Here is a 23,956-nt window from a genome sequence, read left to right as displayed (position 1 = left end):
ATCAGATGACATCTGCTACTCAGGAGCATGAAAATCCTCACACATTCCCTAAAATAACTGTGCAGTTATCAGGCAGCGAGGTATGTGGTGCAGATCAGAGGCTGGGCACACAAAAAGAATAGGCTCAAACCACACGAGAGTGGTTGTTTAAAATGTGAAGCCCAGAAATGTCCAGTCCACTTCTGCGTCCTTGCAGACATGAAAACCAGTCCCTGCCCACGTGAACAGTCCTGTTGGTTTCAGCAGGCTACCTGTGAGCAACAAAAACCTGCTGCCTCATAGCTAGGCATGTCACAGAGCTTTTGTATTATGCAGAAGGAAGCACGAGGGCCTTTGGAGGCAGGAAAGCATCTGGAAGCCCCGAGGTATGTTTGCAGTTGAACAAAAATGAAAATTTGGTCATGTGAAATCAGAGAGAAGCTAAACTCTTGTTCCTGTGCTACGTCTAAGCCACAGCTAAATATATCCCAAAATGCTTTTGTACAGTGTAGCAAAGAATAAACTTACACATGTGCCAGACTATTCCTGATCTGTTTGAGTCCTGGTGTTTAATTAGAATACATTAGAATATCTGTATAGGAATGTGAGGAGGAATGTGAAATGTTGCAGGAGACAGTTTTGGACATGCTGGATTGTCCCTCTCTAATAGGGACCAAATGCCTCCATATGGGTAATAAATTCCCTGATAGCAACAGTGATGCTGTCTTGCAGATAGATTTTGGATGTGTGAATGTCATAATAAATTCACATTGCCAATTATGAAATTCACATGTAGTGTTTTCTTCCCTTCTGCTCCACTCTGGTGGGATGCGGCAGGGCTTACAGAATCCTTTCTTATTTAAAAGCAGGAACAGTTTAATTTATTTAATCTAAGAGACATATATGCTTACCACAGTCATAGCAGGGCAGCTTAAAAAAAAAAAACAGATAGCTAAAATGTCTTTGTACAAGTCTTTCAACACACAGCTTAGAATATCTGCATATGATTTTAAAGATTACAAAAGAAGAGAGCCTCATGAACCTGAGTGTTTTGTAACTCAGATGGCAAAAGATGTTTATTGCAAACTTCAGCTCTCTTGGAAAAAGTTTAAAGGCAAAGCATCCCCTCAAAGCAAAAGAGCCTCATTAAAGCTTATCTTTTTATTTTGAATGTAGACAGAAGTTCTGTTATATCTGATAACCATTTGGTTTTGGGGGCTTTTCTTGTTTGTTTATGGTTTTTAGTATATATATATTTCTTAACTCTTCTAAATGTAATACTGAGTGAGTTATCCCTCTTTGGAGAAGGAGAAACAGGCTTGGGACTGTGCACAGAAAGTGACCCTTTGGAAGGGAGATTGAGAAGCACCTTCTAGAGCCTACAACTGAACATGAGGTTTCTAACTTTTGCCAATTAGATCTGCTGTGAGCAAATATCTGCAACTTGCTGGCAAAATTAATTGGAATTAACTTGAACAGTGAGCAAGATTAGAAATCCCATGATTAGTATCCACCTGCAAAGAATGAGGGTAGGATTACTACCATGTAGAAATCGATGCATAAGCAGGGTGAGACCGCTGTCTTTACTGCATGACTGAATTTTATTGCTAGACTGAGCATCCTCCTTACCTGCCCCTTCTTTGCATCCCTCTGCAGCTTCCACAGGAATTGATACTGCAGCATTTTCATTCACTATGAAATTCAGCTGCTTCTAATTTCTGAGTGCATAACTTTTGACCTAAACAGATTATTTATTATTATATTTTTTCCTGGATTATGCTGAATCTGCTCCTGCCTTCCAGCCCTGCTGGTGCAGTGTGAGGCCTCTGCATCTTGCAATTCACCAGCCTGGCTGGAACCACTGGTAACAGGGTGAAAAGTCTCTTTCCCATCTCTGTTAGGAGCTCCAGGGCTGCATGCAAATTCACAACAAAACCACCTGGGAAGCCATGGACTCCTGCTGTGTTCAGATCAGAGGACCCATGCCCTTGCTGGTGTGGCTTTCAGAGCCACACAGGAGAAGATGTGCATGCTCTGTCCATGAATGGTGCAGATATCCTGGAACTAGGGCCACCTGTGAGTATCCAGAGAGAAATTTAATATAGTTTATAAGATAACCATTAACTGTACACCTTCATCTGATTTATCTCTCCTGTGCAGCAATCAAATCCTCCAAGTAATCAAATCCTACACTTGTTATAGTCACAGCTTGCTCTAGATGAACACATTATGCGTTTATTTTCTCCCAAAACAGCTAACCCGCAGTGATTGCACAGGGCAAGTGCAGTGAGGTTTTGCAATCTGCCTCTCCCTCCTGAAAAGGGAGCAAGGATCAACATGCACTGCAGTAAACTTTAGTAAAGCAGTGAAATGTATAATCATTTTAAATCGTGCAGTCTGGATCCGCTTGCGGGTGGGAGAAGGCACGTTCCCTCCCATATCCAAGCATTTCGGCTCTGATGTATCCCCGTTCACACGAGTGAGCCTCCCAGGACACGCAGGGATTTGCACATCTTGGAGATCAGCTGAGCTCTCAGCTAGAAACATTTCTTTCCCTGGTAGCAGAAAGCGCGTGGCCGGGCTATTCCCTGAAGCTTCAATACATCGGCAGAGGCTGTGCAGGATGAACTTCCCCAAAATGTTCAGGAATGGCGCAGCGGAGCTGCCGTGCTGGGAGAGCCCTGCGGGACGGGGCGGCCTTGGCGGGAGCCGCTGGAACACAGAGCGTCTCCTGCTTTATCCTTTCCCTGCTAATGCGCCTTGGAGCGCGCTGGCCGTGGCCGGGCAGGACGATGAATCCATCGGGGAAGAGCCACAAGAGGGGAATAGGGAATGGAAAACGCGGGTGGAGCACCAGGATCAAGTTTTACGATCCTGTTTTAATCGATGTGTTTATAGCACTGAGGTAAACCAGGGAACCCGCCGCTGGGAAGCGGCTGGCTCGGCTCGGGCGACCCCGTCGGCATGTCGCGACAGGGGCTGAACAGGTGCCTTTGGCTCTGCCCGGAACGGACAGGCAGGCGCTCAGCGGGAACTCCAGGGCGATCCCGATCCACGTGTCCCTGGCGGCGGCGGCGCAGCGCCGGGAGGGGCGGCCGTGAGCGCGCACCGCGAACAGGTGCGCCCGGCGCTCCTCGCTCCCGCCCGCCCGGCGCTCCTCGCTCCCGCCCGGCGCTCCTCGCTCCCGCGGCTGCAGGCAGCGCAGCTGTCGGAGTTTGCCCCGCCGGCCCAGCCCGCGCCCTCACGGAGTGATCCCGGATCCCGCCCCGGCGTTTCCCGGCCCGTGCCCGCCCTCCCGCGCGTCAAGCGCCGGCCGTCAGGCGGCCGCTGTAATGTCCCGAAACAGCCCGCACCCCGCCCCCGTCCTCCGGCAGCGGCTCCGTGCCCGCGCTCTCCCCGACCCGCCCGGTGACGGCAGCCCCGGCCCGTCCCGTTCCCACCCCCCCCCCCCGCGGTGTCCGCCTGGGGGCGGGGATGCGGGGCGGGGGCGGCCGGAGCCGGCGGGGCTCCGCAGCTGTCCGTAGCCGGGCGGGAGGGCGGGCGGCATGGCGGGTCTGCGCGCCTACTAGGAGGTGCGTGGTAGCGATGGCGGCGGTGGGTGAGACTTTTCCTGTCAGCGGATCCGGCTGGCCCTGCCGGCGGGCGGTGGGGCCGCGCCCCGCCCCGCGCCCGCAGCAGCCCGGAGCAGCCGAGCGGCGCCGGACCGAGCCCGGCCGAACCGGAGCGAGCGGTGCCGGGCGGAGCCGATCCGCGCCGCGCCGGGCAGCGGGGAGCGGCGGGCAGCGCCATGGGGCTGCTGGAGCGGCTGCGGAAGGAGTGGTTCATCCTCGGCATCGTGCTGGTCATCGCCGTGGCGCGGCTGGAGCCCGGTGTCGGCGTCAAAGGCGGTGAGTGCGGGCGCGGTGCCCCGGCAGCCCGGCGGGGCACCGGGAGCCCCCGGGAGTTCGCCAAGTCCCGGCGGCCGCGCTGCCCCCGCGCCCCGTCCCGCCCGTGCGGGGTCCCTGCCCTCCGTCGGCTCCTCTTCGTCCCTGATCCAAACAGTGCTCCTCAGGAACCCGGGAGTTGCTCCCGGCTGCGTTCCCGGCTCTTTGCTCGGCACTGTACCACTGGCCGGGGGAGTGTCCTGCTCTTCTGGGATTAGGAGCGGTGGAAGCCAAGTAGTGACTGGCTCTGAATGTGCTCCTGTTCAACTAAGTCGTAACTTCAGAGCTGCGGGCATGAAGTGCTGGCAGCTCAGGCTATGGATTTCTGCCGTCTGGGAGCTTCCCCGGAGGTGTAGCTGAAGGTGTATTGTGGTGTTGTGTTTCGGCCAGACCTTTTCTTTCGCTTTATAGTAGAGCTCTTGTATTTAAAAGTTTTGGATTTTTTTTTTTTTTTTTTTTTTTTTTTGTCTCGTTGTTGTTCCCTCTTACTTCTTTATGAAAGGTGGGGGAAAACAGGGAAACTGATCCTGTGGAAAGTGGTGGTGTAAAAAATGTGTACAGGGGGCAAAGCAGATCTGTCCTTTGCAGGGAGGGCTTGTATGTTTTCCGGAACAAGGGCTGATGAAATATCCACTGTTATTTAAACATAAACGATGTATAAAGGCTGGGGGTGTCTCCTGGTTAGTTTTTATTGGAACTTCAGCTTCAGATGTTCACAGGTTTCAAGAACAAATTAAATGTTGTATTGCTTCTTCCTATTTGCTCTCTGATGGCTTAAGAAGAGGGATGTAGAACACTTCAGTAGAATTCCTCTAGCATTTCCATGTTATGTGAGAGGAGGAAGAATCTATCTATGCTTTTATAGGCACAGGGTTTTGGGTTTTTTTAATTTCTTTTTTTTTTTTTTTTTTTTTTCCTTCTTAACAGAGCTGAAGTTTGAGGATAGACAGCTTCTCACTGAGGAGCCAAACTTTTCCTACCTCTTAGGTTCTGGGAAAAAAAGGAAGTGATTAAAAAATATGTCTCTGAACACATGCTGTGGCAACTAATGCTCCAGTTCTTCATGGAGTTCAGGGTAGGCAAATTCCTGCTGTGCAAGGATCCCTTCTAACCGCTGTGTGCTGTTCTGCAGAGGTGAATAGAACCCATGTGGAGCTTCTTGCAGGATCTGTGCTGTGTTTTCAGCAGACCTTACAGACGACTTGAAATTGATAGTATCAGGTGTCTTGTCCCTTTCTGCTTTGAGTGCCGTGCTAATTCTTAGCAGCTGTGTGAGAGATCCTTTTAGCTCGAATAGGAGATGATTTTGCCTCGGCTCACTTCCTGCGTGGAAACACTATGATGGAGCACTTCATTAAATTATCCTGCTGCAAAGAGATGTCAAGCTTTGACACGGTATTGGTCCTGGCACAATTTGCTTGAAAAATCTTGGAAGCATTGATTGAAAGTAGTGAGCACATGTTCCCCATAGTGGTCTACGCTCCTCTGAAACTATGGCATATCAGTGCTCTGAGGAAGGAAAATATTTCTTTTTAAAAGCAGAAAGAGGTGAGGGGTGGGAAGTATCAGCACGTGAAAAAACCTTAGTTCGTCATCTTTCAGCTGACAAAGCCATGCACCGTAATTTGCAGGGCCTTAGTGAATGGTATACCATTCCAGCATCCATACCCATGGAAGACTGTGCCATAAATAACAAAGATTTGTGTTGTTGTCACCTTCACAACATAAACCAAGCCATTTTTGTGTGTTTTCCTATTTGATAAATGAGCCCATTTAGTTATTTTGTGAAAATAATTCTTCTGTTGTGAACAGATTTCCCTGTGCTCCACGAGTTTGTGGTTGCTCTGGTGGCAGAGGCTTCTCCTGGGAGAAGGAGTTCAGGTAGCCCAGTGAAAAACCATAAACCAGAAAAACTGAGTCTGGGAAGAACCCCTATTTTAGCTAGACTAACCCACTGCTTGTCTGCTGTATGTGCATGTACATAGACACTCTAATCTTCTAAAGGATTAGAAAAAAGAGGTACTTGTGTCTATAAAATATAGTTTTCTGTAGAGCTATATATTTATATAATCTCTGGGGTTTTTTTCCTGTCTATTCAGTTAACTTGTCATAATTTTGCAACTAGTTGTGTGCTTTTTTGCAACTGTAACTCTCGCATTTCCTGTCTTGTTTTTACCTTAGTCTTCATATCTCTAGCTTGGTGTGGGGTTTTTTTGTGGGTTTTGGGTTTTTTTTTGGTGTTTTGTTTTGGTTTTTTTGTGTATTTGGTACACACAGTTTTAGTGTCTTGTCAACAGAGTTCTTCTTGAGAGTAGGATTTGGGTTGAAATGACTTGAGATGAAAATTTGACTTCTACAACCAAGTCCCTCTGATTTAAGGATCATTGACCTTACTCCAGTGTGACCATCAATGTGTCTGAGGGAGCAGAAATGTTCCTCTCTTCTGGAGTGGCGAATCAAGGCTGGCTTGTTTGCTGCTGCAGTTTTGTTCATGACAACTTAGAGTCACTTGTCGAGTGAGGATATTACTTTGGTCCTAAGTAGACCGCTAATATTTTCTTTCTAATGTAGTATCTGGTTGAATGCTCATGAAAAAATGAGCACATACATTTTATGCTTGGTGGCCTCTGAAGGCAAAGTGTATTAAGAGAATTCATCATTTTTATAGGAGCGTAAAAAAGACTGTATTTTAATCTCCCTGAAAAAAAGTATATAAATATATACAAATGTAAGCCTTTGGTACAAAGGAAGCCTTGGTGGTGCAGGCATCTTGCTGATCTCACTGCAGCAGTGTCTGAAATGTGTTATTGTGGGGCTGGAATGAGCCATTTTGCACCATTTTCTGTTGCAAGGGGAATAACACAGAATTGTATTGCTCCAAGGAAGTCATTGCAAGGTGTGATTTGGGTTCTTCTGTGGAGGCTGCCAGACAGGTGTGTGTGTGTTGTAGGGCAAGAAGTGAGAGATATCTGTGTGAGGGATGTCAATCGCCCTGTGAAGGTACCAGTTAATATTTTTATTTGTGTGTTTGGTTTGATTTTGCCAAGTAGGGATACTCTGATGGAGAACTATGAAAGGCTCCCCATTTTCAAATTTCCAGAATTTACCTCTGAGTTCCCAGTGGCCTCTAATCATGGAAGTCAAATTTATATGATGACATTACTCACTCTGCACTCACTGGTTTACTTTTATTTTAAATTAATAGCATGCTTTCTGTAACTTGATAGAAATGCCGTTCTTTTATATTGGAGACTTTACTGATTACACTTTTTCCAGGTATTTTTTTAAGTATTCTCATTTAGTCTGATATAGTATTTGAATATCATTATCCCTTTGACTGTAGTTCACTTTGTTCTCCATGTCTGTATTTTTTAGGACCCTTGAAACCAGAAATTACGATAACGTACATTGCCGTTTCAGCTATATTCTTTAACAGCGGACTCTCCTTAAAAACTGAGGTACTGTAATTTCTCATTGCTTCATTCCTGTTATGCTCTAAAAAAATGTGTTCCTTTTGATCAGATTTGAATCTAACTGGAATGGTGGTGGTGCTGGGAGGATGGCTGACAAGGGAAGATAAATGTTAGCTGTTTAAGGAGTAACCCTCCTTGATTTCAGAAAGTGCTTCACAAAGTAATGAAGATGATGAGAAGGACAGTGTGAATAAATGTCACCCATCCACAGAGGGTGGGTGGCTTGTCTCTGCACAGCTTTAACTAAATGGAAGCGATGAGCACAATTTGGAGACTGGATCTTGGAGACAATTTGGGACACCCTGATGGAGTCCCAAACCCAAATCAGGGTGAGATGCAGCTGTTCACTGCTGGATTGGTGGAAACAAAGATCTGGTGGCTTTAAGTTACCTTGTTTGGTAGGGCCAGGAACAGCAGCTAGGATCAGCAGGAAAGGGTTCCAGTGCAGATACAATGTCAATATACAAGTGCAAAGTCTTGGCAGTCTTTTCCCATAGGATTTTGTTGTGGACAGGTGGATTTGAGGTGTCTACACTCTGGTGCCTGTCACAGGCACTGAGATTTGTTTAAAATTTTGTCACACCTTATTCAAAGAGGAGCAGCCTGGGATTCAGAAGAGATGAAGGGGTGTGTAAAAGAATCATGGAGAAGGGAAATGATGGCTATGTGCCAAGAAGAGGAGCAGCCAAAGTTGAAATGAAAGACTGCACATCTCTGCTAGTCTAGTTTTCTGATTCCTTCATGCTGTTGACTAACAGGGGATGCTAGTCATAAGTTGCATGATACTAATGCCTGAAAGAATTATCACAGTTTTGTTCAGTTATCTCCTGGTGAACTGGGGTTTGAGTGAGTACTGTGCATTCAACAACAAAAAAGTCTCTCCACTTGTATCATGGTTATAGTGGTGAACTTTCAAGTGGAGGAGGTTTTTGAGTTGATGGCTGCCCTCTCCTTTGCTGTCTCCTGGCAGTTCTGGCACTAGGACCTCTAGTTCTGCCAGGACACAATGTAAGTGAACTGAGGAACTTTAGTCAGCTCTGTAGCAGCCTTGTGGGGATGCAGGAAGAATCCTGTTATCTATTTGCCTGGGATGGTAACATCCTAATGGAAATTGGCTGTGGAGAGGCACTCTCTTCCACAGAGAAGAGAACCCAAAACACAAATGTGAGCAGTATTAATAGGGTGGAGTTTCCTCTTTCAGGCTTGAGAATTTTTGCCTGCAGAGAAAAAAATGTAATTTTTTTTTCACTTTTGCCAGTTTGTATCCTTGAAACCTTGTAGTTGTAAAGCAGCTGTGAGAGAAATCAGTAGCATTGTCAAAGTCTTGATTAGATTCTCCATGCTAGTGTACATCTAACTTCTTCCAGTTAAGGTGATGCGACTGACAGTTTTCTGGGCGATGTGTCATGTCTTGTTTTGAACTTAAATAATTTATTGATGAAAATGAAGCTTTTACAGGAGCTGGTGTTTATGTCCAGGTAGCTGATCTCAGATTGTTTTGAGAGCAGAAGTTAGGGCTAGTGCTGTTATCCGGCTTCTTCATGCTTCATGGAGGAGCTAGGCCTTTTCTAAATTTCTGCCATGGGGGTAGAAGACAGAAGAAGAAAATAATTTCTCACATTGTACCTTGTGCTATTACTTTCTAAAGTGTATATTAAAAACAATCCTTATGTGTGTTAGGTGGCCAGGTCATGTTTTTATTAAAATACTTTGAGGCATGTTATAGTTGTTTAAGATGCAACCTGAAGTTGATATTATTACTCAATATGCCTTTTTATTGGATTGCAAAGTATATAGTTTCTGCTTTTGGCTTTATTTGTTCTTGACTTGTGTATCAGCTTTCTACCCTAGATAATGTATTAGTTAGATGGAAGTAGTGTTTGGTGTGTTTTATGACAGGATGAAAAGTTTGTAAATGTTAACAGAGGACTTCTGATAAATCTGACAAAATTCGAAATAACTGATGCTCTTTTAAGGTTGCACTTCTGGTTTAATCTGCTGTGTAAGTGCATGCTCAAAAAATTTGCTAAAGTGTTCAGAAAGCATTTTACAGAATAATTGGCAACATTCAAGGAGAGCCTGTCTCTGCATGGCCTTGTTACACCTTCAGAACCAAAGGTGATTAAGGTCCTCTTACATTTGTAGGAATACTGTGTTCTCTGACAAGAACATTTGATTCCACCTTAATATAATGCTATTTCAGTTTGCAGTGACTGGATAGCTTGCTCTTTTAAAGCAAATACCTCCCACAGGGCCCCAGAAATTACATCACGTACTTGAGTTATCCATTTCAACGAGGAATTTGGCAAGCCACTGAAAACAGTGTTTGCTCTGTGTGGGTATTTGCTCAGAGGGATCCAGCTATGGGTATCGGAAGTGTGGCTGAATGGCAACAGGGACCCACACCAGCCAGGGGAGAGGCTGGGATAAGCTCCCTAAAGGGGGGAGAATACTGGGGAAGACAAGGTAACCTGTTCTGTCTGGTGTGCAGAAACAGAGTCATAACTAGCAGCTCCCAGCAACGCTTTTGAGGTGGCAGATGTATTTTTGGACAAGCCCTTGTAAATTGTTTAAGAGGGTGAAGGCTCTTTGCTTCAGTGTTTATTCTGTGATCATCCAGTCTGAGGCATAATAATAACTATTTTAAATAACTTATTATTCTCAATCACTGGGGACATTTTCAATACTGGTAATTTAGATCTGCAAAGATTTGTTCATTAATACAGCATTCCTCCATGCAGTAGGTTGGCTGTGTTGTATCACCTTCCTCAAATTACAACGAGGCTTTCTTTTTGTCTTGGGTTTTGGTTTTGGAAGTATCACAGAGTCTTCTTAAAGCCCTCTGGTTTTGAGGTATTTTCCAGTTGTAAGAATATGAAATTAAAGGGTATTTCTGTATGTGAGAGATAGATATGTTTAATGCATCTGGAGTGTCGGCTGAAGAATCCAAACAAATTAGGTTTTGAATAAGAGTGCCATCAGTTCTTTTGCACTGTTTACTTGAAAAGAATGCAAGTTACTGTGAGAGGAAGGAGGAGGAATTTTTATTCTCAGTCTGTGAGATTTGAAATTACTTGAAATGGGCAAGGCTCTTTCCTTGTATTCAAAAACCTGTGTAGAAGGTCCTTGAGATGCCTGAGAAGGCAGAAATGGAGACACAGAGCTAGCTGAAGAGCTTTTCTGTAAGGGTACTTGATCACCTCTCTGGAGTGCTCTTACACCATTTAAAATTAAATTTTTCTTTGTTGTTTTCTGAGTCTCCAGTGGTGCTTTACACTTTATTTCTCTGAAATTTATGGCTTAACAGTTTTTAGCCTGTAATGGTCCTGGTATTCTTTCTTTGTTATTCTTCATCAGCCAATTTTTTTTTCCTATAAATTTCCTACCTGTTGATAAAATAAATAATCTGCTACAGATTACTTTGCTTTTAAGGAAAAAATAACAAACATTAAGAAAAACCAACAGCACAAATGAATGCTTGGTAATACAAACATCCACAAACATTCAGTTTTGTTTATTTTGCAGTATAAATGTGAATCACAGTTTGTGGCTCTCTTTAGACAGAGGAACCTGAAATCACATGCTCAGTACAAGTTTTCATGCCTCTTGATATCAAAAGTCAGTAAAGTAAACAGCCATCAGTGCAGTTAACACAGGTTTTGAAGCCATGACAAAGTGCTAAGGCTGCCTGCTGAAAAGCTGCTGTTCTGAGAGCTACACTGTTATTGAAGTGGTGGACAATTCTTGTGGAAAAATGCCCAGGAGCAGGCAGCTTTTATGTTGTCTGGATGTACTTCATTATTAAAGAGGTGATCAGATGATCCCTAAAGGTGCCTTTTTGACATGCACTCCTTTTGTATTATAAAGCTGATCCTAGTTTTAAAAGCACAAACATGATCTTGCTTCAGCCTTTATGACTGCAACTTCCTCTCTTCTTTTTCTTTTGCAGGAGCTGACAAGTGCTTTGATGCATGTGAAACTACACCTTTTTGTCCAGATTTTTACACTTGTGTTCTTCCCAACAGCAATATGGGTCTTTCTTCAGCTGTTATCAATCACACCTATAAATGAATGGCTTTTAAAAGGGTATGTTTAAGCATAATGGAGTGAAATACATTTGTAGCTGTCGTCTTAAAGGGCTGCTTGTCCTGCAACTGGTGTTTTATTGTGTTGTGAACAGATTTTGCTGGTTGTTTTTTGTGCTCAGCACTTTGCTGTTGAAAACAAAGTGCATACACAAGATTATCCCTTCAGGAACCTGGTCTCATTTTTAGAAAGTCTGGACAGTCTTATGTGTAGGGAGGTTGCAACAAGTTAGCTTTCTTTTTCACAAAACGCAGCTGAAGTGAAGTGTTAGGTGTCAGGGAAGGGGGGGAGGAAAGAAAAGGAATGCTGAAGGAAAAACATAAACCAATAAATAAATACTGTGTATGCCACATACTGGTTTTCTGTTTCTAAGTAGTCTGTATTGAGCATTTCTTGCATGGCTTCGGTGTCTGCTTCCAGCTAAATTGTGGGGAAAAGAAAGAGTAAAGTTTTTGTAGAACAAGAACTTTTGATGAGCAGAAACTAAGTTACCATGAAAACAGTGTGTTTTAAATCTTGGGTGTACACTGCCAATGTGCAAAGCTGCATTGATGGTGTACTAGGGATAGATGCTATGTAAAATAAAAAAAAGTTAAAAGGGTGGGTTTTTTTTTTGGAATGGGAGGTCAATACTTAGTGCCATGCAGGTATATTGCAGTGTTTGAATGAAAAAATCAATTATGTCAGAAAACTACTGAAAGAATTCCCATTGTTTCTTGGTTCTTGGTGAAACATTGCTTGGGGAGTTCCTTGTCTTAAAAGTTTAATGAAAAAGCTGCTCATGTTTATGTTTCTACAAGGCCTAAACCTAAAGGAGCATTTCATTTTGTTTGTAAGAGGCTTCTCCTGGTGCTCCATCAAGTGTGAATTGGTCCAAATGATAGTGAAAAGGTGACATTGACAAAAACATCAATTAAAAGTTAACACTCTTTTGCTTAACAGTGTCAGTAAAGCAAGGAAATAACAAGATTGATATATGATGTTCATTTGCATTTAGCTATGTGTAGTAAAGGGTATTCCTTAAAGTAAAATAATTGTGAAGTTTTTTGTCAGCTAGGACAGATATGTGATTTCCCACAGCAGCCAAAATTCCTTCCTAATCCATGGAGTTTCAGTTTCTGAAGTGCAAGGTGAAAAAGATTTTTGTGGGGTTTTTGGTTCCATGAAGCACTTATCATTCCTTCTTTCCCATGAGTCTTATGCCACTTTGGTTCTTAGTATTTAAGTGATGTGATCTATTGCATGCACAAATATAATTGTATGTATATGCACCTGTTTGTAAAACTAGGGATGTCTGTATTTTTGTAAAGAAAATAAATACTTGTGCATTTATTTCTCTAAATGTGGAGCCTAAACCAGGCTCATTTGTCATGAGAGTGTGTCTGTGTCTTACTAGTGAGCTGCTGTACTTCTGTTTGCTTCAAGCTGCCTTTCAAGCACTTGTTCCTTGAGGTCTGCTTCTGATATGGCTGTTTCATCTTTTAGTGCAGTAACTCTGTTTATTGAGGTTTCATTGAAAGAATGATTATAATGAAGAGTTTAATTAAGGTGGTTTGGTTGGGCTTTCTTTTAAGAATGTTTTCTTGAGAAATGCTGCTGTTCAGAACACACTCAGAGCAGCAGCCACTGGGAACTGTACAGTGTGATGCATGTGCAGAAGACCCTGAGTTCCGTCCTAATTCTAGAATAACACATTTCAAAGCAGGTCCCTGTGTGTGTGTGTGAAGAGCTGATGTGAGGGACTGTGCTGTGGCAGCTGTGTGTAAACAAAAGTTCATCCTAATGCCCCACAGCTGTAGTTTTTATTCCCTTAGAAACACTAAACCTAAGGAAAACAGGGAAGGGAACAAGACAGGTTTTGGCAAAGTTACTTCCTTATCACACGTTTAGCACAGCATGTAGTGGAGGCTGCTTGATAGCACTCAAAAAGGCCTGGAAAAACAGGCACGTGCTCCCAAGGACATGCAGCACCCTTTGGCAGGGTGGCTCCCATGGGCACTGCAGTTCTCCTCTGCTCCCTACACAAGGTTATGCCTGAAGGGCACAGCCCACACAACCTTTTCCATCTTTTATCAGAATGCATGGTAGGTTCTCCCATCCTGTCTGTTTTATTTGAGAAGGAGGTTCAGGTGTTACCTGCTTTTCACCTGTGTTTCTACAGCTGAGTGGAATTTTTTTCTTTCCCCCCTCTCTGTCTGGGATGATATCAGGAGGTGGCTTGGCAATTATTTTAAGATATGTAAAATATATATAAAATAGAGGTGAAACTGCCACCCTACCAGGCATCTCGTAAGTTAATTTTTTTGTTAGCTGACCAGGTTTTGCATTGACAACATATGTTTGAAAAGGAGCATGAAGCAGGTTATTAATGTATGCACAGATTCACCTCTTCTCCACTTCTAGCATATAGCATTTTCAGCACAGATGGTAAGGAATGAGATGCAAAGATTGGGTATAAGGTATGACTTTGGCGCTTTCGCATCTAAAACATGTGACTTCTGACCCTACTACTCAGTTGTCTGTAGTGTTATCAGCAGAACAGCAAGTGTTTGGACCCCTGGTGTCTACTGACTACTAAGTCATAGCATGCCCTGATCCAGTGGAATATATTAGTTGGTTGGTTGTTACCTTTGTTATCTCTAGTAGTCTGTTGAGCATTAGAGGAATCTGTTATTATATTGATAGAATTTTGTAGTTGATACAGACTGAAAAAGGTTTACAGGTGCATGTTTCAATACACTCAATTAAAAGTATGGCCATTTTGTGTGTTCCACTTTTTTTAGATTAATATTACATGATAGGGATTTTTATTTTTAATGCCAAGTGTGTTATTTTCAATTTGAGAGGATTAACAGAGATTGTATGATTAAATCTTTCCCTTGTAGCATGGAAAATGTCTGCCAGCTGAGATGAATGCCCTTGCACACATTTTGTGCCTCTCTGGATAACTCTGAACTTAATCCACTCCTTATTAGAGCAGGTGAGAAGTTTGAGGAGCTGGCTGCCACATCGAAGAGAGATAACAGTATCACAGTGTAGGGGATGGACATCAGAATTGCCATGTGTTTGTCTGCTGTATATTTTCCTATATATTTCCAGACTTCCCTGCACCATTTCTTTTTACTGTATTTCTTTTCTTTTCCATATGAGCTTATTCTGCCATATGCTGACAACTCTTCACTGCCATAGCTTATTTCACTGTTAGCTGAAGGTGTTCTGTGCTTCCAAGGTGGTGCTTGGCACCCTGTGGTTGGATGTATATAATGCTTACATTGGTTGCCTCTTTCCTTTCTCACAGTGTCTGTAGCTGACAAAGGGAATACTGACTGTCATTGTCACTTACCTGTTTCTTCTCTTTAAGCTTTTTGTATATTTGCAGAGTATCAGTTGCACTGTAATGTGCACCCTGGTGCCTGGATTTAATACTTCTGTTTGCTGCAGCTTTTTGACACTGCCTTTCTCAGGGGTTCTACTGACACGGTTATGAATGCAAAATAGTTCCCCGCTGGTAATTGTTCTGAATTAGAATCTCAAGCTCCAATACTTGAAATCATATGTAGATTCCACACTTTTGGGGATTTTGCAATCTGTTTTATTCCATGCATTTCTATTCCTTCCAAGTCAACACAGTTTTTCTTCAGAAGCCCTATTTTACTTAGCCCCAAATTTAATTGTAATTTGTTGTGGTGTGGTTTTGTGGACTGTCTTTGAAAACAAAGGAAAGCTCACTACTTTTTTCTTACTTTGCAAAAACATTTATTGTGCACATCAATAACTTTGCTGCACAAACAGTGCCAAAAAATGACAATAATAATAGGATATCTTGGATTTCTGAAGTGTAAGAGAAAGCTGTTGATGATTTGATGGCAGTCAGGTGATTTTATCTGGAAGTCTGTGACAGATGTATAGAGACCTTTGTGAATGAGAGCTACAGTACTACAGATGGAGAAGTGGAGTCACAGAGAGGTTAAGTGTTAGTTCTTTGTACTGGTGAAATGACTCTTCACTGCTGTGAGAGATGGCATAGAAATGCTGCCAGCCAGGAGTGCCCTTCCTAGTGCAGGGCTGTAACTGATTGGAAACTGATTGCACTGCACAGGTGATAAGACTTTGGTATTTTGAGGTTGTAGGTTGCTTAGTGTTTGTCTCTTGTAAAGAATATAACATTCTTTTTGTTGTTTTCAGCTTGCAGACAGTGGGCTGCATGCCACCTCCTGTGTCTTCTGCTGTAATTTTAACCAAAGCTGTTGGTGGGAATGAGGTGAGTTTGCATTTTGGCTTTTTTAAACAGGCATTCAAACAAGTATTTATTTATGATGAGCTCAAGTGGCAAAGCACAGACAGAAGTGTGATGCTATCATGGTTTGTAAAGTATTCTGGAATTAGGGCTTGGGTGTTGTCTAGGTGTCAAACAAGGAAAATAGTGATATGTTATGTGCAGGCATTGGTGAAACTGAAAGAAACTCTCTTTTCTGAGGTGATACAAAGGCTTCTGATAGAAATTAGTGTTGGGAGATTTCTGGTGGTTGCTGCACTCTAAGTCCTGGCCCTATAATGTTCCTGTGCTGTGTTGTAGTTATTGCATAGACCAATAGATTTGCAGGGAAGTTGTGCCCTTACAGAGATTCTTTGGATGTGCTCAGTATTAAGAGGTCCTGTAGCAGGAATTTCTCAAGCTTGAAGCTGCAGATGTAGCAAATGACACGGCAATACAAACATGGATAAATCTTATATTGTTATTTGGGACTGCATGAGGTGAAAATTCAGGCAATGTGGAGTTCTCTGACAATGATGCAATGCAAAGTTCTCAACAGATAGGAAATGCTGGAATAGAAGTTGTTGAAAACTCAGTTTGGTCATGATAAATTTTTGCTTTAAAATGGCATGTTCTGGTGTTGTTTCAGGCTCTATCCACAAAGCACTTGTTGTTTTCAGGAAGGCCAGGTAAATGGCATTTAGGAAATTAATCCAGCTGTGCTAATAAATGAACTTGTTTCCTTTAGTTTTGCTTCCTTTTACCTGCTGAAGGTGGAGGAGATCTGGTAGGTGGAGAAAGGAGAGAATTAACATTGGCAGATGGAATTTACACCTGGGGCTGCTGGATGCTATTCTGAAGGGTTAATGGCAAATCTTAATTCAGCCATAGAACTCCTGTGTGAGGTTGGGTGGTTCACTTCAACCACATGTTTTAAATATGGCCATTAGTTGTGAACTTCTCATTTTTCTGAGTTCAGGCTCTTGGGACCGATTAATGTCAGCTTTGAAAACACATGATAGCGCTGAAAGAGATTGAAGTTGTACTTTGTACTGACAAAGTGCTGTTTAATTGCTTTATCCTCTGAAGAGAGACCCAAAGTATTTCAAGTCAACCATCTCTAATTATGGGCAATCCTGATGCACATCACTGTCTGCCAGTTTGCTACCTTGAGAAAAGAACCATAAAATTGTCTGATGGAGGTGCTGGGGAGTAGTTACTATAAAGAAATAATTCAAGTACCTAATAGTGATCAACAGAGAAATGGGAGGTTTTCCAGTTATGCTTCTACATGTAGATGCTGTAAATTACAGCATAGTGATCAGGGAGGATTACATGAGATGTTGAATGAGTGCTTGTTCAGCACTGTTTGTGCTAACCTTAGAACAGGGTAAAGATCCTCCTGAAAAAAAGACAGTAAGGTTGTTGAAAGCAATATGATACAGTGTGCAGGAGGGAGAGAGGTACTTCAGTTTCTTGACCATTAGAATGCACTTTTTTATGGTAGTGTCCTTGTGGGGTGGTGAGGGTGTGTGCATTTTATACCAGCTGAAAAATGTCTGCTTTCTGTTATGTGATTGTATAAATCACTGTCAAGGTAAGCTTTAAACTCTGATTCTTCTGGGCCAAACTGGTGTTGGAGAAATGTAAAAATGCATACCTTGTAGTGAGTTTTACAGATAGTTTCTGACAGCAGAGAGGGTGAATCGAGAACTGGGTTTTGGGAATTGAGGGTTCTCAGTCAGGCTCTAAGAGAGTCTTTAAACACACTCAGTGCAGACAAAGCGTGTGGTGAAGTTATGGCCAAACTTGAGCGTGTTTCCAGTGCAAGTGTACTTTCGGGATTTGATGTTTCTTTGTTGTTCAGACTAATTTTTCTTCTGAAGATCAGCAAATCACATCCCTCATGGTAGGGGCGAAAAACAGTCTTGCACCTCTGCTTGCCAAACTTCACCTGAGCTGTTAGTGATGTATTTCTTTTTCTGATAGAAGCAGAACACTGCATTTTTTCCCATTTCAGTTTGAATCCATTCTGATATACAAATAATTTAAAGCTGTGAGTCAACTGGAAGTACAAATGGTTATACTGTGAGAGCATTTGCTCATAATAATGCTTCTTAACCTGCTTTTTGCCTCAACAAGCGTGTATCCCTTACCTAGAGAAATTGATTTGTCTGAGGATGTATCTACACTGCATAATGTAATATGAAGATAAATGAGCTTGCTCAGAAGGAATATAGCAAGGAAGCTCCACGTGAACTAATTAGTCTGAGAAGTGTCCTGCTGTTGTAGAGTACAGGCACACCCTCAATAACTGCTCTGAAGATCTCTTTGGAGATCTTGAAACACAGCACTTAAGAGCTGTGGTGGTTGCCTGTGTTATGACAGTGTAGAGGGGTTTAGGTTTCTTTGTCTAAGTAGAAGTGACTGTTAATTGCCAGTTTGGACTTGGGTTATTCTCAAAGAAATATCAGGCCTTGGTCTCTATTTTTAGCTCTGTCATCAACCTTTTGGGTAAAATAGAGTGAGTTATTATTGTGTCTCTGGGGTTGGCTGTGATGCATAATAGTACATTTGTGCAGTGTTTGAAGATTAGTGCTGAAAAAATCTGATGTAATATCTATATTTTATTGGCCTGGGATAGGGTAATTAAGTATTTGGTCAAATGCTTAGAAAGTGACCTACCTCATTAGAGGCTGCTTGGGTGGTGGATTTTGCTGCATATTAATTGGAAAATTTGGTTGTGAGATAATAAAAGGGAGATTTTCTTTCTTCTCTCTGTTTCTCCTTCCCCGTGTTTTTCCATCATTGCTTCTGTGATCGCTTCCTATGTTACTTTCATTAACCCTGCAAGCAACTTTCTAAACCAGCCTATTCCTAGCTTTTGGCACAAATATACTTAGTTCATTAGCAAAGCCAGTTTCAAGCACTGAATGTTACTTTGGTACATATGAAGCCCTGTATGAACAAAAAAAAAGGTTCCTATGTTGACTGCTGAAAAATAAGGAGGGATCACCATAAGAATCAAAATCTGATTTTTTAATTTGTTGATATTTTCTCAATTACTTAGTTGTTTTTGTCAATCAGTTTCATGTTTTGTGTAGAGGACCGTCCATGAAGCTAAAAAAATTGGAATGAAAACCAGAAGGCCTCATGTTTGTTCTTTGCTCTTGTACTGTGGAGGGTCAGGATTGTAATGGTGTAGCTTGACAGCACTGAAGACTTGGTTGTGTAATTTTTTTTTCAGCAAGTCTTGTAGTTTTGCAGTGAAATTATTAAAACAATTTCTTTAAAAGTCTGCAATAGAGACAAATAAATATGTCATTTCAAGGCACTGTAAAAACAAACCTATTAAAAGCTCAGAGATACTCAGACAGAAGTGCTGTAGAGATGCCAGATATTACTACAAAGTATTCAGGCAGCAAGTGTCATACTCTCCTTAAGAATCAAAGTAATGAAGAAAAGAGACTGAAAATTAGATCTATAAGTCTATTATCAGTTTGGGAGAAAAAGCAATTTGTGATGACTTTTATGACAGCTTAATGACATACTTTTGTGAAGTGTAACATAACAGGCAGGAGCTGTGATGGAATTGTACGGATAAATTGTCGCAGACAGCTCATTTTGTTGAAGAATACTTTGGCTATTTTGCTATCTCATACAGCACACCACCACTGAGGGGTTTTTTGTTATTTTTCAGTTGAGATATAGCTTGTAGAAATCCTCTTAATTAATGTGCTGATTCTTTTTTTTTTTTTGCAAATTTAACATGACTCTGCTATGCACTTTAGTAAGGCAAGGTGTTGCATATGCAAGACAAGATTTTGAAATATAAAATAGGCTATAATGAAGAAAGCCAGAAAGGTGTTAATGAAATAAGGTATAAAGTAAAAAAAATAGTTCTATTATTGATTTTTAGATTTGTTTTTTGAAGCAGATGTAGAACATAAAACTGAATACAAATTTGCAAGGTCCACAGCTAGCCTTTCTGGGAAAGAATCAAGGGAGAACAGCAACATTTGCCCAACAAATTATATACAATAGTTAAAAACTATATTTTGGAAAACATAACACATGAATAGTTTCTAAGAAATGAAGACTGGAAAATTCCTTTGTTTGCCTCTGTGTTTTGGGGGTTTTTTTTAGCAGAAATAAAGAGAAAGTAACACTACTGTAAAGTCACAGGAAAGATATTGATTTCTCTAAAAATATCTGAAGTTCTTTGAACTGTATATACATGTACATTAACCTTTTAGAAAACAAAATAAAATGAATAAAAAGAAGTACAAGCTCTAATGGTTTGTGATTCATACACTGACTGATGCACCAGGGTACCATGAGTGTTTACCCTTGGAAGGTAACACATGAACATTATGAAACAAAATTGTTTAAGATCTTCAAATAAACGAAATGTATCATGATGTTTCGTTGTCTTCTGTAATATAGTTTTTCCTCTCTAAATATGTCAGTAGTGTTGTCTAAAATTTGATTTCCAGATTACACTTAAAATATTAATGTGTCCAGGTTTTCTTTATGAAAGGGTAATTTAATTCTATTGTTTTTAAACATGATACTGTAAAAGGAAAAGAAATATTGTGATTCTTTTTTTCCTTTCCTAAGTAGTAAATTTTTTCTGCCTACACAGATTAAACAATTCTAAATGAAAATTAAATAATTCTGCTATTAGATTCTATGCTGAATTCACTCAGTAGTGTATGAGTGTTGGAGGACAAATTTAGGCAATATGTCTGTACTTCACATGTACAAATATAAAGAACTGTGTCAGCATAAGCTTTGTATGTACATAGGAGCTGTTGTGCTATTAAACTCACCCACTCTATTCTAATATTACAGTCTAATTTTTTATGTATCCTAAGAGTTTACTTTCTTCTATCATTGCTGTGCTTTGAGCAGATGGTTTTTATTGAACTATTTATTGATACTTAGGGGTTTTTCCTTCCCTGAGTGGTGAGTGCATTTTATATCCATCAATGCATAGGAGGAGCCCAAATTGTTACTTGCAATGTGAATTTCATCACTGTAATGTTTCCCAGTCATGCAGCTCCATTAGCTATCTCTAGAGTTCCTCATATCTTCTCAAGTCTTCTATAATCCAAAGCAACTGGGATTCTTTGGGGTTTTTCCTTCTCTCACTGATCTATTATCAGTAGTAGTTGTAATACAAACCCACTAGTCAAACTGTTGGAGGGAAGGGGATGCTCAAAGGCACACAGCTCTGCTCTTAATTCAGTGGAGCAGATCCAGGCTAACCTGAGGTGTGTGAAATCCCCGGTCAAGCACTTCAACTCCAAGCTCTTTACTTTGTACAAAGTTTCAGATTCTCCAGCACCTTTGAAAAGCAGCTGATTTAATAACCCAAGATGTCAGTGGTTGAGTTAGACTTGGGATAATTTTGTCTCTGGTTGCCATTACTTCTAACTGAGGGTCTTTCATATGTTTCATAAGGTGTCCAGTGGAAAAAGTCCTGGGAGTGCAAGAGAGCAGGAAAGTGAAAGACTCTTAGAGTTGTGCAGTTAAGATGTATAAAGCAGAACTTGGAGTCTTGTGCATGTTCAGGCTTCCCTTGTAGCAGTTCTGCCATAATCTAAACCACTGTAAAATAGCCTGTTTAAATTGCAGTAAACTGGGCTGTAGCTGGAACCTACCTGGAATCATCACAGCCTTGTGTTTTTGCAGCTGTGTTTGCACAACTGTCCTAGATCTGACTTTGTAAGAGTGTTTTTAGAGGCTTTGCTGCTGCTGTTCTGCAGTGCTTGGCTGGGAAGCCAGTTTTTTGTCTGCTGTGGCACAGTCACTGACCCTGAAAGCGTAAGGAAGCCAGGACAGAAGGAGAGTCTTACTCTCACGCTTGACAAAAGTGGCCTTTTAAAGAAAGGTGATTTTGAATTTGTCCTGGTCTGCAGGTTAATTCAGTGTGAAGTTATACTGTGCAAGAGCTTCCTTTATTTAGCAGTGAGTGCTGTAGGAATAATTGTGTATGCAAAGCAAGCATTTTTAACTGTGAACAATTCAGAAATAGTTATATTCAAGTATTTGCAGAGAGTGGGGTCTAGTGCTCTAAACTTCAGGCTCTGTCCTCTTTGCTGTTTAATTTTATGCCTGTTTGAGAGAGAGCAGGTATTTTGCTAGCAAGGAAAATGTTATCTGCTCTTCCTAACTCAGTCTTTGAAAGGCTTTTTTGGAGGGCAGTGAAAATGGGAAAGAGTATTCAAAAAGTTACAAGTGATTTTTTTTTTTTTCAGTGGAGTGTTTTTTTGCAGTCTAAATTCCACTGAGCACCTGCATTCACTGTGTGAGGGTGGTTTTCTAAGGAAAACCTTTCTTTTGGCAGAGGGATGCAGTTGTTTGCTGGCACTGATACCCAGGGACGTGCTGGGTTCTGGTTCCATTGTCGCTCACCTGTTGCCTTACAGCCCACTGCAGATAAATCAAAATTAAACAGATCTATTGAGAACAAAAAATGCCATTTAGGAATTTCTTTAGTGGATTTAGTCAAGGAGAGCATTGCTGTTCGGGTTCTGAACACTGACTTGTAAAGAGATAATGTTACATTGTTTCCTCTTTCTTGATTTCACTCTTTTTGTGTTAAAATCAAAGCTTCAGTGTATTTCACTCGGAAAATTTTTTCTTCTATCCAAGCACTGTTTTAGTTGGCATGAATGTTTTTGCTTAGTGGCTAATAAGAATATATAGAAAAGAAAGCAAATTGAACATTTCCGTAATTTCTGTTCAGGATTTTCAGTTAAAATAATTATTCTCTTTAAATTTTATTCATTTTCAAGGAAATGATATTTATTTTGTTATTCTTTTTTTCATCATTGTGATTATGAAAGAACATTGTGAATGTTTTTGTCTTCTAAATTTTTTGTCAGTTTATTCAATACATGTTAGGAAAATGTGTTTTACATTTTATGAGGAGAACCTGATCTGTGTGAAGACAGGATGAAATCATAGGTTACTTTATATACAGCTAAATAAGCTCAAATTTATTTAAAATTATTGCATAGGAGAAGTTTGGACATTTTAAAGTGTTTTCCATTTGTACTTTTCTGTTAAATGGGCTTTTTGTTCATTTGTTAGTTAGACCATGTGGCAAAAAGTGTGGAGAGCAGTAGAGCAGCAAATTTTTACTGATTCCAAAGCATTTTTTTAGGCTCCAATTTCTGGAAAATATTTGCCCTATGATGAAGTTTGAAAGGAGCAAGCTGCTGATAAACTGTTTCTGGACATGTTGAAGCAAAGCCATGTGTTTCCTGGGAGCCCTTTTCCAGACATGCAGACCCCATGCTCAGGTGCTTTCCTGCTCAGCCAGGAGTTTTGCACATGTTGCCTTGTGGATATGTCCTTTTCTGTTTGACATCCAGCACTTTGCTGCCACTTCTAAATTAGCAGAGGGAGGGGAAACAGCAACACCTGGAATAGCTGGTGCAGAAGCTTGAACTGTTGTACTCACATAGGAAGCCCCTATGAGAAGATGGAAGTTTTGAGGCACAGGAGATGGGTGATGGAGTACCCTGGAAGCACAGCAGCCCCTGATAATTCATCTGTGTGATGGGGGAGAAGAAGTTTTGCTGTTAAATATAATCTTGGCCAACCCATCCAGTACCTCATGGTATATACCCCCTATACAAGCTGCATTTACAGGCTCTTTGCTTCTCTGGCACTCGGGGTCCTCTCGCCAGCCTCAGCCTGACCTCCCCAGGTCCGTGCTGTCTGCCTCCGCATCCTGCCCTGCCCCAGGCCCTCAGATGCATCCCTAGGGAGTTGGCACCGGGAGAAATTCAAGATTCAGGGGGGAAAAAAACTTAACTTTAATTGAGGTGGATACAGTAGGTCTGACTTCATCTATTTGTTTTTAATACTAAAGACGTGTTTAGTAAGACGTGCCTAAGCAAACAGAGAAGCTTTGCTTATCAGCAAAGAAGTCAGCAGCCATATACTAACCAGGTAATCTAATGCAGTAATTCTGGTAATTATGTGCCAGATGAGCTAGAGTATTACTGGGTTTGAACTGAACTGTGTTTGAGTTGATAAATTGAGAGCAACAGTGTATTGCCTGAATTAGTTAGCCAATTTATTTGCGTTACTTTAGTGAAATTTTGCAACTCCCTGTTCTATCAGTTATTTTGGATTATTGCAACAGGATTCCCCAAAATGTTGAACTTCTGGTGCGTGGATGACTTTGTTTAGTTAGACTTATTTTTTTGTTATATATTTTA

The 23,956-nt window shown here is 41.4% G+C and overlaps 1 protein-coding gene across 5 annotated transcripts in view; it reads left to right on the top strand.

The window, feature by feature from the left end:
* Positions 1-3,653: 3,653 nt before the first annotated feature.
* SLC10A7 (solute carrier family 10 member 7) overlaps positions 3,654-23,956 on the top strand; it is a 139,519-nt gene continuing 119,216 nt past the window's right edge. For all 5 annotated transcript variants that reach the window (XM_014254822.2, XM_005525597.3, XM_088056753.1 and 2 more), the window contains exons 1-4: positions 3,654-3,866; positions 7,278-7,360; positions 11,325-11,461; positions 15,647-15,722. In XM_014254822.2, coding sequence (XP_014110297.1) covers positions 3,767-3,866; positions 7,278-7,360; positions 11,325-11,461; positions 15,647-15,722 — 396 coding nt within the window. In that variant the 5' untranslated portion in view covers positions 3,654-3,766. The remainder of the gene's footprint in view (positions 3,867-7,277; positions 7,361-11,324; positions 11,462-15,646; positions 15,723-23,956) is intronic.

The sequence above is a fragment of the Pseudopodoces humilis genome, chromosome 6 (genome assembly GCF_049639895.1).
Source record: "Pseudopodoces humilis isolate 2021_Gansu_Grassland_sample_001 chromosome 6, ASM4963989v1, whole genome shotgun sequence".
Lineage (NCBI taxonomy): Eukaryota > Metazoa > Chordata > Aves > Passeriformes > Paridae > Pseudopodoces > Pseudopodoces humilis.
This window is presented reverse-complemented; position numbering and strand designations above follow the sequence as displayed.